Genomic DNA, 15,187 nt, shown 5'->3' on the forward strand with positions numbered 1-15,187 from the left:
AGAGGATAAGGTAGCAAAGGAGACTGAGCGTTGTAAAGTGTTTAGGGTTGCTAAAAGGCCAAGAGACCGCTTTTCTCATTATCTTGGAGGGTATTTATAGAGGGGAGATCCAATGTTCAGTGATGCCACGTTGCCGACAAATCTAAGTAATGGTGATCGTGCTATTGGGTAGGTGGCAAGGTTGTCGTACGTGGGTTGTTCTCATACATGGTACTATTATGAAATTCCCTTAGCTGAGCGAGGTTGTTATGCCTAGTGTTCCTTTAGTGGTCTCCTCTCGGAATGGAGTGTGTTCTCGCTAAAAGCGAGTGACCTAATAAATGTGGTGCCTGGGTGACTAATCATCAGGCGTTGTAAGATGGTAGGCCATCCAGGTAATCTTCAACTAATGAGTTAAGTGTTGTGAAGCGAAGGACCATCCTTGGACAATTTTAAAATGTCTTCTCATGATGTCACGTGTCCAAATCAAATAGAAATATAATAAATTATAAAATTCAATATACAAATCAATATGACTAGAACATAATAAAAATTTGATCAAAATGAAATTTAAATTATTTAATATAAAATGGAGTTGGGACAATATGTGTCGGCTGATACAACCCGTATATGCCACAATGGGCATGAACTCTTTTTATGGCTTCAACAAAGTGGCATCTTCCATTTGTGAATTTAGTGGCAAAGGGCCCATTTTGTGATGTGATCCAAACTCCAATCCCCACAGTCTAGTTTGGTGTATATACATAGATATTTACAAAAGCAAACTTCAATTCAAATAAAACAGTAAGTCTAAGACTGATTAAATTAAAAATTAGAGTTAAATTAATTGAATCAAGAATCAAGGTTCAACTACTTCAACCTTTAGTTCAATTCTTACAATCATTGGTTAAATCGACACACCAAAGTTAGTGGTACACACCCATAGACGCATTGATTACGAGGCTTCAAGAAACTCAAAAATAAAGTATAAATACTCTTTCTTCTTCCTTTATACTATCACACCTTTGCTAATTTAAGCATAGGAAAGATTCCAAAGCTCAAGCACCGGCGCTCGTTATCTCGGAGTCCAGCTCGACTAATTAAGCTCATACCACCAACCAAAAAAGCATCAACATGGTTCACTTATAATTGACCTTGCAACTCAGCATTAACATGGACAAAACTAGATCTTCAATGTCCCATCCAGAACAGCACGGTAATTTCTACACACCAGACATTGGCCAACTCTCATGTTTTGGCTGGAACATGATACAGTTTACAAGTGCTTGGCCATATCAAGCACAAGCATTGTTGCCGTTGGATGGAATCAAGTAATATGTATGTATATATTTATGCATACTTGTGAATATATTTTTTATGTTGTTTTTTAATGAAAGCCACGTTTTATGTCCTTAATTAATATTTAAAAATAAATACATGTTAAGTCTAAAAACAACTAAAGAATTCTATTATTAAAATATTAAATAATGCTAACAAATAGTTAGAAATAGGAGGAACCTACTTCTTTCCCTAACACTTGAATCAAGTTTGAATCTTGAACTCAATATTATTATAAGAACTTTTCTAAACAGAATTATACTTAGACTGTGAAAATAACTATAACACTTGTAATTATTAAAAATATATCAAATAATAGTGTGTGTATATATAGCAGGTTGGCGGCCCCTGCTACACAGTCTCTCGCACATGATCTTGTTTCAGCATGGAAAACGTCATATGCTTGGGTGTTGGTACCAAGGGCTTTATTAATTTTCTTTTGGATTAAATTGTATTAAGAATAAGTTGATTTGTGAATTTTGATATCTTTATTTTTACTCTTGTATTGCATATAAGTTTTGGGTTTAGTTTATATTTTTAATTTAATAATTTTAGTTTTATATTTATTAAAATTTAAAATTTTAATTACAACTTAAACGATGATCATTAAATTCATTAATTAAAGCTACAACTTACACATAGTACATGAACTAAAAATAAAATTTAACTTTTATTTTTATTTTTATAAAATCCTTTAGCATTAAATAGTCACATTATACCTTAATTAAATCTAAATTGAGTTAAATCGAACTTTTAAATAAACGACAAAACTCTCCCTTTGCTATATTTCTCATTTACAAAACTTAAAACTCCAAACATTACTTGAAACCATCAAACTTCTTACAAAGATTGTTGAAACAGAAATCATTAAAATCAAAACAAAAAAACCATCAAAACTTGGTGTGCTGTTTCTAGAATAAACAATGTCCAAAGTGTGTTAACTATTTGTTGCTTGATGTTCATTGGGGGATATGATATAACAGAGAGATCCAAAGCTAATAAATAGAAATGTTGGGTCGGTGAGATCTCTATTTAATTATTTGTTGTTTGCATTGGTCTGCTGCCTGTCACTGCGGTGCATTAACTCTCAATCCTTTTCATCACCTTCAATTCCCACCACTACCCTTCATTCTCCGCATTATAACAATTATTATACACTCGAGGTTAAAAAAAAAATTAATAGAGTTTTAATTTAATTAATATGGATATTATTATTAATACAAAAAGACGTAAATTTAAGTATGTTGAAGTGCATTATCCTTCTATATATAAGTTGTGGAGAAATCATGAATAATTCTAAATATCATGTAAAAAAAATTAATCAAAATTTATAATAAAATTATTCAAAAATAAAAATAAAAACACCATAAAACATTAAAATAATAACATTAAGAACACATAATAATGTTATTAATATCTCAATGGTTATATATAATAACTAAAGATGTCTATGTGTGGAGTTGGGCTGAATTTAAATCCAGCCATGTATTTTATATCAACATTATATTAAACCTAATCATGCGTCGGATCACTTGTCTAAATTCGAAGATTCATCCAAAAAATAAGAGGGTTTAAACAAAAATATAGGTCCGAAAAATGGACTTAGATAAAATAAGGCCCATTTTCTAAATGGACCAGGCTTCAAGTATGATTCTTTTGGCTCTGGCCCAAACCAACCCGAATCTACCTAAAAAAATTATGCTACTATTTTGCTACTATTATGTTGTTATTGTTTGGATATTTTATAACTATTGTTTTATTGTTAATTTTGCTACTATTTTAGAGGCATTTGTTTGCCAAGTTGCAAGTTTCTTAGTGTTATTTAAGTATAAAGTTTTTTTAACGTATTTTTAATTTATTAAAAAAATTATTTTTAATATTTTTAGTGTATTTGATGTATTATATTTTTAAATTTTTTATATAAAAAAATTAATACGAGCGGGTTAGGTTGAGCTTGGGTTTAGCATTTTTATTTGAGTCGGGCTTAGGTAATACTTCAGACCATGTTTTTAGTCAACCCGGACCCAAACCTAAAAAATGAACCTAATATTTGGCATTGACTCGACTCATGATCAAATCTATGCTCATCCAAACTTAATTAATTTAAAATATAACCTTCAAGTTTTGTCAAAATATATTCATATTTATAAATAATTAATGTAAACTCATTTATACAAAGATATAATTTATTTAGTATTTAATAATTTTATATAATAAATTAAAGTTGAGGATAATTTAGTCATTTAACGAACTATAATCATATGCCACTATACCAACGTTCACTCTCCCATTATAAAAGTCTTTCTTCTCCAACAAAAAAACTCACCAAAAATGAAACTCTGAAACAGTCACTTAGCTGTTAACAGCACTCAACAATGGCGACCACCCTTTTCTTCCTCCTATTTTTCACCCCCTTCCTCTACTCCGCCGCCGCACCAAATCATAATGCACCGCAAGATCTGGTCCGTTCATCATGCATCAACGCCAGCTACCCCTCACTCTGCCTCCGCACACTATCATCCTACTCTGGCCCCACCGGCACCCCACGCGACTTAGCCCAAGCCGCCGTTAAAGTCAGCCTCGCCCGCGCCCGCAAAGCTTCGACCTACTTAAAAACCAGCGTCACGGGGAAAAGCAAAAGGGAACGAGCGGCTCTAAGCGACTGCGTGGAGCAAATGGCTGAGTCGGTGGATGAGCTAAGCAAAACGTTGAGTGAGTTGAAGCATTTGAGAGGCGAAACGTTCGAGTTCCAGATGAGCAATGCACGGACGTGGGTGAGTGCGGCGCTGACGTATGAGGACACGTGTGTTGATGGGTTCGAAGTGGTTGATCGGGAGGTGAAAGGTGATGTGAAGAAGAAGATCACAAATGTGGCTATGGTTACAAGTAATGCTTTGTATATGATTCGTAGGCTTGACGAAAGTGGTGGTCTGAACCGTTGATCATGATGAATTGGACGGTTGTGATTTTATCTGGCTCATTGATTTTATGGTGTTTTTTTTCTTTTTTAATCTTATTTTCGGAGAAGTTGTATGTAATTGTAATGTAATATTATTTTTATAACAGCCTCATTTCTCTCTTAAAAATTTGATTTTTTACATAACATTTACAATAATATAACTGATTAAAATGTAACATTTTAAATTTAAATGACTAAAATATAATTTGAAACAAATAAAATAATTATTTTAATAATTTACTCTTAATTTTATTAATCTATTAAACAACTTTTTAATGTAAATTCAATACTTATAAAATTCATTATTAATTATTCATCACTTTATTTTTCATAATCTTTTTTTTATAAATTTATCACATATATTTTTCACCCACATCGTGAGTGTATCATAATCTAATGGGAATAATGTTGATGAATCATATACCGAATCCGAATACATGAATCATGTTCGTGAAACTTATATTATTCAAACTATTTGTTCTTTTAAAGTATTCATGTTTGACCTATAAATATGTAATTATGACAATTAAAGATTATTCAAATACAAAAATATATATGATATATATTTATGTACTGAATTTTTAAAATTTTAAAACATTTCTTTTTGAAAATTAATTTAATAATCGTAAAATGATTTATATATTATACATATGAAAATTAATTTGAGAAATTATATTATGAAATTAAAACACTTTAGTACATTAATGGGTTTAGTCCATAAAAACATGAAGGGCCTAAAAGAAAAGTCCAAGACTATATATTTTTATGAAATTTAAAAAAGTTATTTTACTCTTTACACCATATTATTTATGGTCTATTTTAATTATTTAATTATATTTTAAATAAATTTTTTATTATTAATACATAATTTTAGTAATTTTATTATTTTAAACATAAATATTAATTTTTGAACCAGAACTTCAACCTTGTACCAAACTTCAAATTTTGAACCCTAGACAAGAAAAATAAAATCTAAAATTATTCTTTTCCACACTTACCCTTGTATTTTAAAACCCTACTTTCTATCTTTTAAACCCTGATTTATTCTTTGTGGCAAACGGCGCCGGTACTGCGATATGGAAGCCTTGGACTTCTTCCCGGACTCACCCACCGGTGATTTCTGCGACTCAGTACTCCGCCACTTCTCGAACTCCGACCAAGAAGACAGCCAACGCCTCTGCGCCACCGTTGGCGCAATGACTCAAGAACTGAAGGAACAAAATCTGCCTCTCTCACCGATCGCCTACTTCGGCGCCACGTGTTCTTCTCTCGACCGCCTAGGCTCCGAACCGGACTCCCCTCCTCACATCGTCCAGTCTCTCGCCACCGTCCTCTCTCTCCTTCTCCCCCGTATCCCCGTCGCCGTTTTGAAAAAGAAAGGAGATTTCGTTTCGAGGATGGTCGTTACGGTATTGAGATTGAATTCCGTTACGGAGGTCACGCTGACGTCAGGTTTGAAATGTTTAGCTCAGTTATTGATTGCTGGAGATAAAGTTAATTGGTCTGATTTATCGCAAAATTACGGGGTTCTAATCGGATACTTAACCGATTCCCGCTCTAAGGTAATATCTTTTATTTTTCCTTTCGTTGAATCCAAAAAAAAAAAAGAGAGAGTTGAATTTCAATCAAATTATGATTATTTTTAATTACTTGCGAATTAATTTTTGAAATAGGTGAGAAGGCAATCGCATTTGTGTATCCGTGATGTTTTACAAAGCTTGAGAGGGACACCGGTGCTGGCACCTGCGAGTGAAGCTATATCAAACTTATTCGAGAGGTTTCTTCTGCTCGCCGGCGGTTCAAATGCGAATTCGAGTGAAGCGGTTAAAGGAGCTCAGGAAGTTCTCTATGTTTTGGATGCTCTTAAGGACTCTCTTCCACTTTTGTCGATGAAATACATGACTACAATTCTTAAATATTATAAAACTTTATTGGAACTTCGGCAACCTCTTGTTACTAGGCGTGTAACTGATAGTTTGAATGTGGTTTGTACTTATCCGAACATAGAGGTTTCGGCTGAGGCATTGCTGGATTTGTTATCGTTTTTGGCTGTATCTGTCTCTGCAAGTGAAACTTCTCCAGTTAGCCTGACGTTTAATGCTCGTTTGTTGAGTTCTGGAATGATGAAAGTGCAGTCTCTTAACAGGCAACTTTGTGTGATTAAACTCCCCATTGTGTTCAGTGCACTCAAAGGTCTGGTATTTTAGTTTTTAGTTAGCAATTACTTTTAGTGAGAAATTGAGAAGATCTTCCATTATGATTGTTGGGTTTTTATTGTGATAGATATTCTGGGGTCGGAACATGAAGAGGCTATTTTTTCTGCTACGGAGGCTTTCAAGACCCTGATAGACGGCTGCATTGATGAGGGTTTGATCAAACAGGGAGTGGATCAGATTATTCATGCACAATCTGATGATAGAAAGTCAGGGCCAACTATAATTGAGAAAGTTTGTGCAATCATTGAGAGCTTACTTGATTATCATTATAGTGTGGCGTGGGATATGGCATTTCAAGTTGTTTCAACCATGTTTGATAAACTAGGTATTGGCAGTGCCTCTTGTTGCTTCTTTTCTATTCCTATTTTATTGAACGTGTGCTCTTTTAGATGAAGTAAAATTTCAACCTGGTTTCTATTCTATAGGGTATTACTCTTCATATTTTATGAAGGGTACTATTAAGAACTTGGCTGACATGCAAAGCTTGCCAGATGAAGATTTTCCTTACAGAAAACAGGTATTCGTTGAGCCTGAGAATCTTTATTTGGACTTAGCTTTTGTCATATGATGTATAAAATGGTAGTCAATGTTGACCACTGTGCTTACTATAAATATTCAAAGACCAATAAGAGTTAGAAATTAAAATACATATGGTATATATTTCTCCTACATCAGTTATCTTGTCATACTCAATTTTGCTTTGTTTCATGATTGATATGTGTTTCCACTTCGGTTTTTTCATTTCTGACCTGTTTCAATTTTGGTTTTTTTATAAGTTGCAATCTTGGAATTAACCTGTGGATATATTGACTGATTGTTCTTCTGCAGTTACATGAATGTGTTGGATCTGCTCTAGGTGCAATGGGGCCTGAGACATTTTTAGGAATTTTGCCTCTGAATTTTCAGGCTAATGACCTTTCAGAAGTAAATGTGTGGCTGTTTCCAATTCTGAAGCAGCATATTGTAGGTGCACGTTTGGGCTTCTTTTGTGAGACACTTTTGGGTCTGGTTGAAGAAATGAAGCAGAGATCTCGGAGGGTAAAATTCCTGTTGTTGGTATGTTCATCTTTTCTTTTTCTACACATTTCTTAATTACTCCTTACCTTTGGCAGCTTGGACTAGAAGGAAAGGTTTTCTCATCAAGAAGTGCAGATGCTCTTGCATACTCAGTGTGGTCCTTGTTGCCGTCTTTTTGTAATTATCCTTTGGATACTGCCAAAAGCTTCAAGGATCTTCTAAAGCCAATATGCAGTGCCCTTGATGAAGAACATGATATTCGTGGAATAATATGCTCTAGTTTGCAGATTCTGATTCAACAAAATAAGGGAATTAAGGAAGGAAAAGATGATGCTGACAGTTCTGAAATATGTCCTGCCAAACAGCGAGCGATATCTCATTATACCCCAGAGATCGCTGGGGAAAATTTAAATGTGCTAACTGCATCTGCTCCACAGTTATTGAAACTTTTGTCAGGAATCTTCATGAAATCTACAGTAGATGAGGGTGGTTCTTTGCAGGTACTTGTACTATCTTATTAAGGAAGTGCACAATCCCGTTTTGCCAGTCATCTTTTATCCTTAAGTATTTGCCTAGTTGGGAGGATAGGATGTAGGAAGGTAGAAAAGGTTTTCATCCAGTGGTTAAGCTATAAAGTAGGAAAGTGAATATAAACCTAACCATTAGGTAAAAATTTCTTATCGTTACTACCAATTGCAGCCTTAGATACTTGCATGTTAGTGTTCCCAATTTCATACTGAATTTTTTCCTCCATTTACAGTCCACGATTGGGGAGTTTGCTTCCATAGCACATAAGAACATTGTCAGAACCATATTTAAAAACACGATGGAAAGGCTTTTAGAAGTCACGCAACAGGCTGGGGTAGCTGAGGCATCAAATATGCAGGTCGATAATTCATCATCTAAAAGCTCATTATCTCTCAAAAGGTAACTTGCAGTGCTTAATATCTGTACATTTTGCAGGCATGGCAGTTCTATGGTCTTAATGATTGTATTCTTTCCTGTTGATATAAACTGCAGGGCACGGTTAATTGACCTGGCAGTGTCACTTTTGCCTGGTTTAGATGAGCCAGCATTAAATCTCTTATTCATTGCAATAAAACCTGCATTGCAGGTTGGTTTTATAATTCCATGCTATCTAGTGTTATTAATTATGACTCTTGTTTGGTTAAGTCTTATATTTTTGTTGAAGAAGAGTTTAGTTATTATGATAACAATTTTATTATTAATCTGCAGGATGTGGATGGCTTGATTCAGAAGAAAGCGTACAAAGTTCTTTCAATAGTTCTCAGGGTATCTCCTCATGCTAATACTTCTGAGTTATATTCTTCATTTGTCTCTGCATTTAGATGTATATTTTATAATTCATATCCAATTTCCAGTATATCTCACTCTGTCAATTTACACTTGATAAATATATTTTTTGTTTTCTGGTCAGAACCAAAAAGGATTTCTATCTGCCAAACTGGAGGAATTGCTTAAACTTATGATTGAAGTATTGCCATCATTGCACTTTTCTGCCAAACGTCACAGACTCGACTGTTTGTATGAGCTGATAACCCATGCCTCTAAGGTCACAACAAACTGATTTTAGTCTTTCATCTAGGCGGCGTACTATGTTTGCATGATTAAATCAATCATTCTAAGAATCTTTTTTTTGAAGATTAACTAATGTTTCTTTGTACAGGTGGATCCGAACCTGAGGAGACATGAGATTCTTAGTTCTTTCCTGACTGAGATAATCCTTGCTTTGAAAGAGGTATTTTGTCAATAGCTATTTGTTATGTCTGTCTAATTTTAATATCTTATGGAAGTAAAAATTACAGTATCTCATGTTATTTTCTGTTTGGGGCACTCTCATATCGTTCTGGAATTTCTTCCTACATATTCTCTCTGATTCCTTTTGTATGATACTACTTTTTTGCAGGCTAATAAGAAAACTAGAAATAGAGCTTATGAGGTCCTTGTCCAAATTGGCCATGAATATGGAGATCAAGATGACGGTGGACAGAGAGAACATCTGTTTAATATGGTTGCTAGAGGTTTGGCTGGAGAAACTCCTCATATGATTAGTGCTGCTGTGAAAGGCTTGGCTCGGTTGGCTTATGAGTTCTCTGATCTTGTTTCTTCTGCTTACAAGTTGCTTCCTTCCACATATCTTCTCCTTCAAAGAAAGAACAGAGAAATTATTAAAGTTTGTTCTCTCTCACACATGTATTTTTGCTAATGGTTCTGTTCCTTATTTTGCACTTTTGTATTGCATTACCTATGTCTATGATTGCTTATGATGCAGGCTAATTTGGGTTTGTTGAAAGTGTTGGTGGCCAAATCACAAGCTGAAGGCTTGCAAGCACACCTGGCCAGCTTGGTGGAAGGCTTGTTGAAGTGGCAAGATGATACCAAAAATCATTTTAAAGCTAAGGTTTGTGTTCCTCTTCATATACCATTGTTTTTGGTCATTGTTACAGGAGATGTTTTTATACAATTTAACTGTTCACAATGACAGTATTATTAGCCTTTTTGCATGTTCATATTTTTTTTGGCTTATGGATGTGTTTTCTTATTTCAGGTTAAGCTTCTTCTGGAAATGCTAGTTAGGAAATGTGGTATCGATGCTGTGAAGGCTGTGATGCCTGAAGAACACATGAAGCTCCTTACTAACATACGAAAGGTCTGTTGATGAATGTCATTTTGTTCAGATATATATACATAAATGTGGATATGTGAAGATTTCATTTTGAAGGATGTCACTCATCATTCTTAAAACACAGATCAAGGAGAGGAAAGAGAAGAAACAGGCTGTTAGCTCTGTGGAAAGTAAATCTCATCTGTCAAAGGCAACAACTTCCAGGTTTCTCACCTTGCTTCACTGCACCCATACAATCATTCATATAGCCATATAATATGTACAATCTCGTCTGTTTTCAGAGTCTTATTCATCGATACGCCTTTGATTTTCCATACTTGTTTGAATGTGCAGGCTTAGCAGATGGAATCATACGAAAATATTCTCTGATTTTGGTGATGACAATACAGATGACAGTGATGTGGAGATGGCTTCTGGCCAAAAGAGCAAAGCTTCCTCAAAGTTGAAATCAAAAGCATCTACACTTCGGTCAGTAAACCATATTACATTTTTTTTTTGGGTACAAATGTGATTTGAACCTAGGCTATCCTTGAAGAAGGTGAACACCTAACCAATAGGCCACAATTGCGTTCAAATCATATGACCTTTTAGTTCCATGATGTGGATTAGACTTGATGTGATCCCATCCCATACATCCTTGTTTATCTATCATGTTGGGTTGTTGACTCATTTAAATGGTATTGAAATTTCAAATAGATGCAATGTCTCATGATCTATAAACAGTTCCTTTTTGAGTGTATCGAGAATATCATCTGATGTATATAGCATATGCTCACTTTCTAGGTTACTGTTTTTTGTGCTTTCAAAACTGATAAATTAGAACTTCCGATTTAGGTCCAAGAAAACCCGGAGAGCAGAGAAGAGCTTGCCTGAGGACTTGCTTGACCAGCTAGAAGACGAGCCACTGGACTTGCTTGATCGGCATAAAACAAGATCCGCACTTCGATCATCTTCAAATCTCAAGCGGAAGCAAGATTCCGATGATGAACCAGAGTTCGACCCTGAGGGACGCTTGATAATTAACGAGGGAAGGAAGCCAAAGAAGGTTGCTGTATCAGACCCGGATTCAGATAGAAGAAGTGAAGTGCCAAGTCATTTCTCGGTTGGCTCTTCAAGAAACAACCAGAAGAGAAGGAAAACATCAGAGTCTGGATGGGCATACACGGGAAGCGAGTATGCTAGCAAGAAGGCTGGTGGGGATGTAAAGAGGAAGGATAAACTCGAACCATACGCATATTGGCCCCTTGATCGTAAGATGATGAGCCGTAGGCCGGAACATCGGGCAGCTGCAAGGAAAGGCATGGCAAGTGTGGTGAAAATGACAAAAAAGCTTGAAGGTAAGAGTGCCTCAACTGCACTCTCTTCTAAATTCATGAAGTTAAGGAAGATTCAAAAGAAAGGTGGCAAGCGAAAAAGGTGAAAAATGAAAATGGTGTAGGTTCTTTTTTTTTGCCTGTTGCATTAAAACCTACATACAGGCCAGAATTTTGGGTTTTTTTTTTTTAATTTAATTTAATCTTATGTTATTGTGTTTGTGTATATGATTGAAAATGTGGGTAATTGGTGTTTGTTTTATAACTTCCATTATATTGAATTCTAAAGCAACTTAAATCCTTTCAATATGTTTTTAAGAGGCTTTATTGTAGTTGTAATATTGTAGACTGCTAAAGCTTTGAGTCTTTAATTGGTGCATTGGGCTTTTATCCTTATACTATAAATTGGTCTGGTCCTGATATTGAATCATCTCATGTGTTTATAAAAATGGAACTAATGCCAATTTTTCCTTCAATGAACATGGCTAATTGGGGGATAGGTTTGTTCCGCGAAAAGAAAAGGATTTTCATATTGTAAAAATGGGATGTTGGTTTTATGGTTTATATTTGGAGTTTAGAGGTTATTCTTCTCAATATGTCGTCTTTAACGTTCGGATTTGCATTTCTTGTTTTATCACTGTATTTTGTCAATGAAGTTTTTGACTTAGAATTTTGAGATTTCAGCTTTGAGTTTTATCTTATTTGAATCATATATGGTTTTCTTCTATTCTTCATGTTGTCTTGAGTTAAAACTGAATTAAATTAGACAAACTCAAAACTCGAAAACTAAATCTTCGTTTGAACAACACCAAATTCTTCGCCATTAACTCTAAAACCATCTACTGTTATTAATATTATTATTTGAAAAACATAGCTACCTATCCATGCATTGAGGATTTTAAGATTTCATCTTCTAGTTTCAGAGGCTGTATATAGTTTTTTCCTTATATATATATATATATATTGTTTATGCTTTTATGGAGGTTAAATCTTAAGTTAAATCGAATCAAAATTTTTCAACGTTCTCCTATCTTTCAAAATTCAAAATCCAAATATTGAATAAAGTCTTTAAACCTTTTGCTATTAACCCTAACAAAATCAATTATGAATTCTTTGTCGTTAACCCTAAACAACATCAATTATTATTTGATGAATGAGCAATCCATCCATTCCAAAATCTATTGGAAACAGAATTAAATTAAATGATTGTTAAATTATCACTTTTATTAGGGAAATGATAAAAAGGATATGAACTCAAATATAATTAAACATATTTTTCTTTCAATTTAAAATTTTGAAGTGTTACCGATAAAACTAGACCGTGATTTCCCTTCCAAATAAGAAATGTTGATGTCTACTTCAAAAATGCCACTTTCCGACCGAATAATCTATGCCCAAAGTTTCTCGACTCATCCCAATCAAAATAATGGATCCTCATATGTTGTCTCATGGCACGACCAATTTTCTCAATTATTTCATCCCAATTTCTTAAAGATCACATATTTTAGCCATCCCTAAAATTGTTATGGTTGGGATTAATTATTCTGTTTTTCCTTGTCCCACATCCTTTTGTAACATTTTTCTTGTTGGATTACATTCATTCTTGTCCCACATTGTAAATTATCAGTTTCTTTTTATGTCGGGTTACTTTCAGTGAAAATATTGTATAAATCTCTGTATCATAGTGTAAAGTATATTTTATTGTTTAAGTTTTTAATTAAATTAGTGTCACAAGTCAATACTGCATCAACTCGATTATAGAATTTATTAAAATCTTCTTTCATAATTAAAATAAATTATTTTATTTAGGGGTGTTTTAGTCTTTATAATTATTATTTAAAAAGCCAACAAAACGTTTACATGTGATGAAATTTGAACTGATACCATTTGGAATATCTTGACTTTTGTCACTCAACCAAAATTTTATTTTAATTTATTTTATGCATACTTTATTACATCTATCAATTGTATATATTGATAAAGTTGTTGATTAAGTTGGTGTCATATATTAACTCGACACCAACTGAAAATTGATTATAGCACCGGGATAACTGATTGTTGTACATTTAGTATTCTTAATATGGTGTATTTGCATATTTAAATTTCGCTTTTACTTGCAATTTAATCTAATTATTTTTCATTTTAATGTCTTATATATTTCACATGTTATTATTAATTAATCTTAAACCATACCTTTCGTTATTTATTATATATTATTTTAAAACATCCCCATGTTTTAATTATGTTTAAAATTTTAGTTTTAATTTACGTGCTTTAAGAAGAAAAAAAAAGGAAAATGATCTCTTCCTTTATTCGGTTGAAAAATAATTAATTGTATGAGATGAAATTATTTAAATGATGTGTCATTAATTTAAAATACAATATTTCCAAAGGTTACAAAATTACCATTTTATTCTTTTAAATGTATATAAAAATATTTTGCCTGTGATTTTTTATCATTAAAAGGAAAATGACTTAACAAGATTTATACTTTTCTCCATTATATATATTGAATAATTTTATTATAAATTTCGATCATATCCGTTTTTGACAAAATGTCTAGAACTACTCATAATCATTTCCCAACCATAAATAAAAGGATAATACATTTAACGATTCGAATCCACGTTTTCTACTATATATTTAAATAGCTTGAGTGTATGGTTTTATTTGTGAAATAAGAATGTAAATAATTTGTTGAGACTTTAAACATACTTGAACAATTAAATTTTATTTAATTACTTCCGTAAAGTAAACACTTTTTATCTTCTTAATTACAAAAAAAATTATTATATAACTTTTTTATTTATAGAATAAAATTCAATGGGCTATTTAATTCTACATATACTATATGCCATTATTGCAGTTCACGTGGGGAAGATAGGACGATTATTATTATTATGAATTTCATTATATAAATAATTATTTTTATTTAGAAGAAAGAATATATATATATATCTATTGAGTATTAGCTTGATTGATATGAAAATTATTATTAATACGAAGAATGTGGGTTTGAATATGTTAAAGTATATTATTTTTCTATTTATAAGTCGAGAAAAACTATAAGTAATTTTAAATATTATATTAAAAACAGATATAATCATATATATATATAGTTGTATAGTTATATATGCAGTTTGTTTTAGTATTAATGTAAGGCTGTCATATATGGTCTGTAATCTGACATGAACAAAAACATTATTTATTTATGTATTAATTTATTAATGCATTAATTCCATTATTGCAAAGTCCTACAAAGATCCATGCATGTGCATGATGGTGAAGAAATCTTTATTTAATTTTCCTTTTTCTTTTTTTTAAATAAATAGAGCAAATAATGATATAAGCAAGTCGTATACATTTATTAAATGTCACTTTGTTATAAAGATTAATTATTAAAGTGATATTTATAAATACATTAATTGAAAATGTTAAATATTATAATGAGCTCATATATCAATCCCTATTTTATGTATTGATATAAATTAATGTGCAATCTTTTATATAGTTAAATTTGTTTGATAAAACTCTTAAATTTTATTAATATTGTATTTTATATATATATATATATTGCATGTATAGTCCATAGATATGGTGTTACAAAATGCCAAAAAATAAAAGAAGCCAAATATAGGTGGCAAAGCAATGATAATGGCTAATAAAATGCAAGGTCTAGGGTGTTTTTTTAAAAAAAATTAATTTGCTAGGGAAAAAA

General features: G+C 32.6%; 2 protein-coding genes across 2 annotated transcripts; both read left to right on the forward strand.

The window, feature by feature from the left end:
* The first annotated feature begins 3,603 nt into the window (after window positions 1–3,603).
* Window positions 3,604–4,403, forward strand: LOC108481948 (pectinesterase inhibitor 3-like). Its single transcript, XM_017785049.2, has one exon. The coding sequence runs from the start codon at window positions 3,693–3,695 to the stop codon at window positions 4,257–4,259; it is 567 nt and encodes a 188-aa protein (XP_017640538.1). The 5' UTR covers window positions 3,604–3,692; the 3' UTR covers window positions 4,260–4,403.
* A 762-nt stretch (window positions 4,404–5,165) lies between these two features.
* LOC108452875 (uncharacterized) lies at window positions 5,166–11,825 on the forward strand. Its single transcript, XM_017750656.2, has 17 exons — window positions 5,166–5,838; window positions 5,950–6,469; window positions 6,560–6,817; window positions 6,918–7,009; window positions 7,321–7,530; window positions 7,605–8,009; window positions 8,270–8,436; window positions 8,530–8,623; window positions 8,746–8,802; window positions 8,948–9,082; window positions 9,197–9,268; window positions 9,437–9,703; window positions 9,803–9,931; window positions 10,079–10,180; window positions 10,281–10,360; window positions 10,490–10,624; window positions 10,991–11,825. Exons 1-17 carry the CDS (start codon window positions 5,353–5,355, stop codon window positions 11,574–11,576), a joined length of 3,795 nt encoding a protein of 1,264 aa, XP_017606145.1. The 5' UTR covers window positions 5,166–5,352; the 3' UTR covers window positions 11,577–11,825.
* The last annotated feature ends 3,362 nt before the right edge of the window (window positions 11,826–15,187 follow it).

Source organism: Gossypium arboreum, chromosome 7 (assembly GCF_025698485.1).
Source record: "Gossypium arboreum isolate Shixiya-1 chromosome 7, ASM2569848v2, whole genome shotgun sequence".
NCBI lineage: Eukaryota > Viridiplantae > Streptophyta > Magnoliopsida > Malvales > Malvaceae > Gossypium > Gossypium arboreum.

What these genes read in the sequence shown, in the direction of transcription:
- LOC108452875 (XM_017750656.2), top strand. Translation starts at nt 5,353, where the DNA reads ATGGAAGCCTTGGACTTCTTCCCGGACTCACCCACCGGTGATTTCTGC. An exon ending in TGAAGCAGAGATCTCGGAGG is followed by an intron (nt 7,531 to 7,604) that starts GTAAAATTCCTG and finishes TACCTTTGGCAG; the next exon opens with CTTGGACTAGAAGGAAAGGT. An exon ending in TAATCCTTGCTTTGAAAGAG is followed by an intron (nt 9,269 to 9,436) that starts GTATTTTGTCAA and finishes ACTTTTTTGCAG; the next exon opens with GCTAATAAGAAAACTAGAAA.
- LOC108481948 (XM_017785049.2), top strand. Translation starts at nt 3,693, where the DNA reads ATGGCGACCACCCTTTTCTTCCTCCTATTTTTCACCCCCTTCCTCTAC.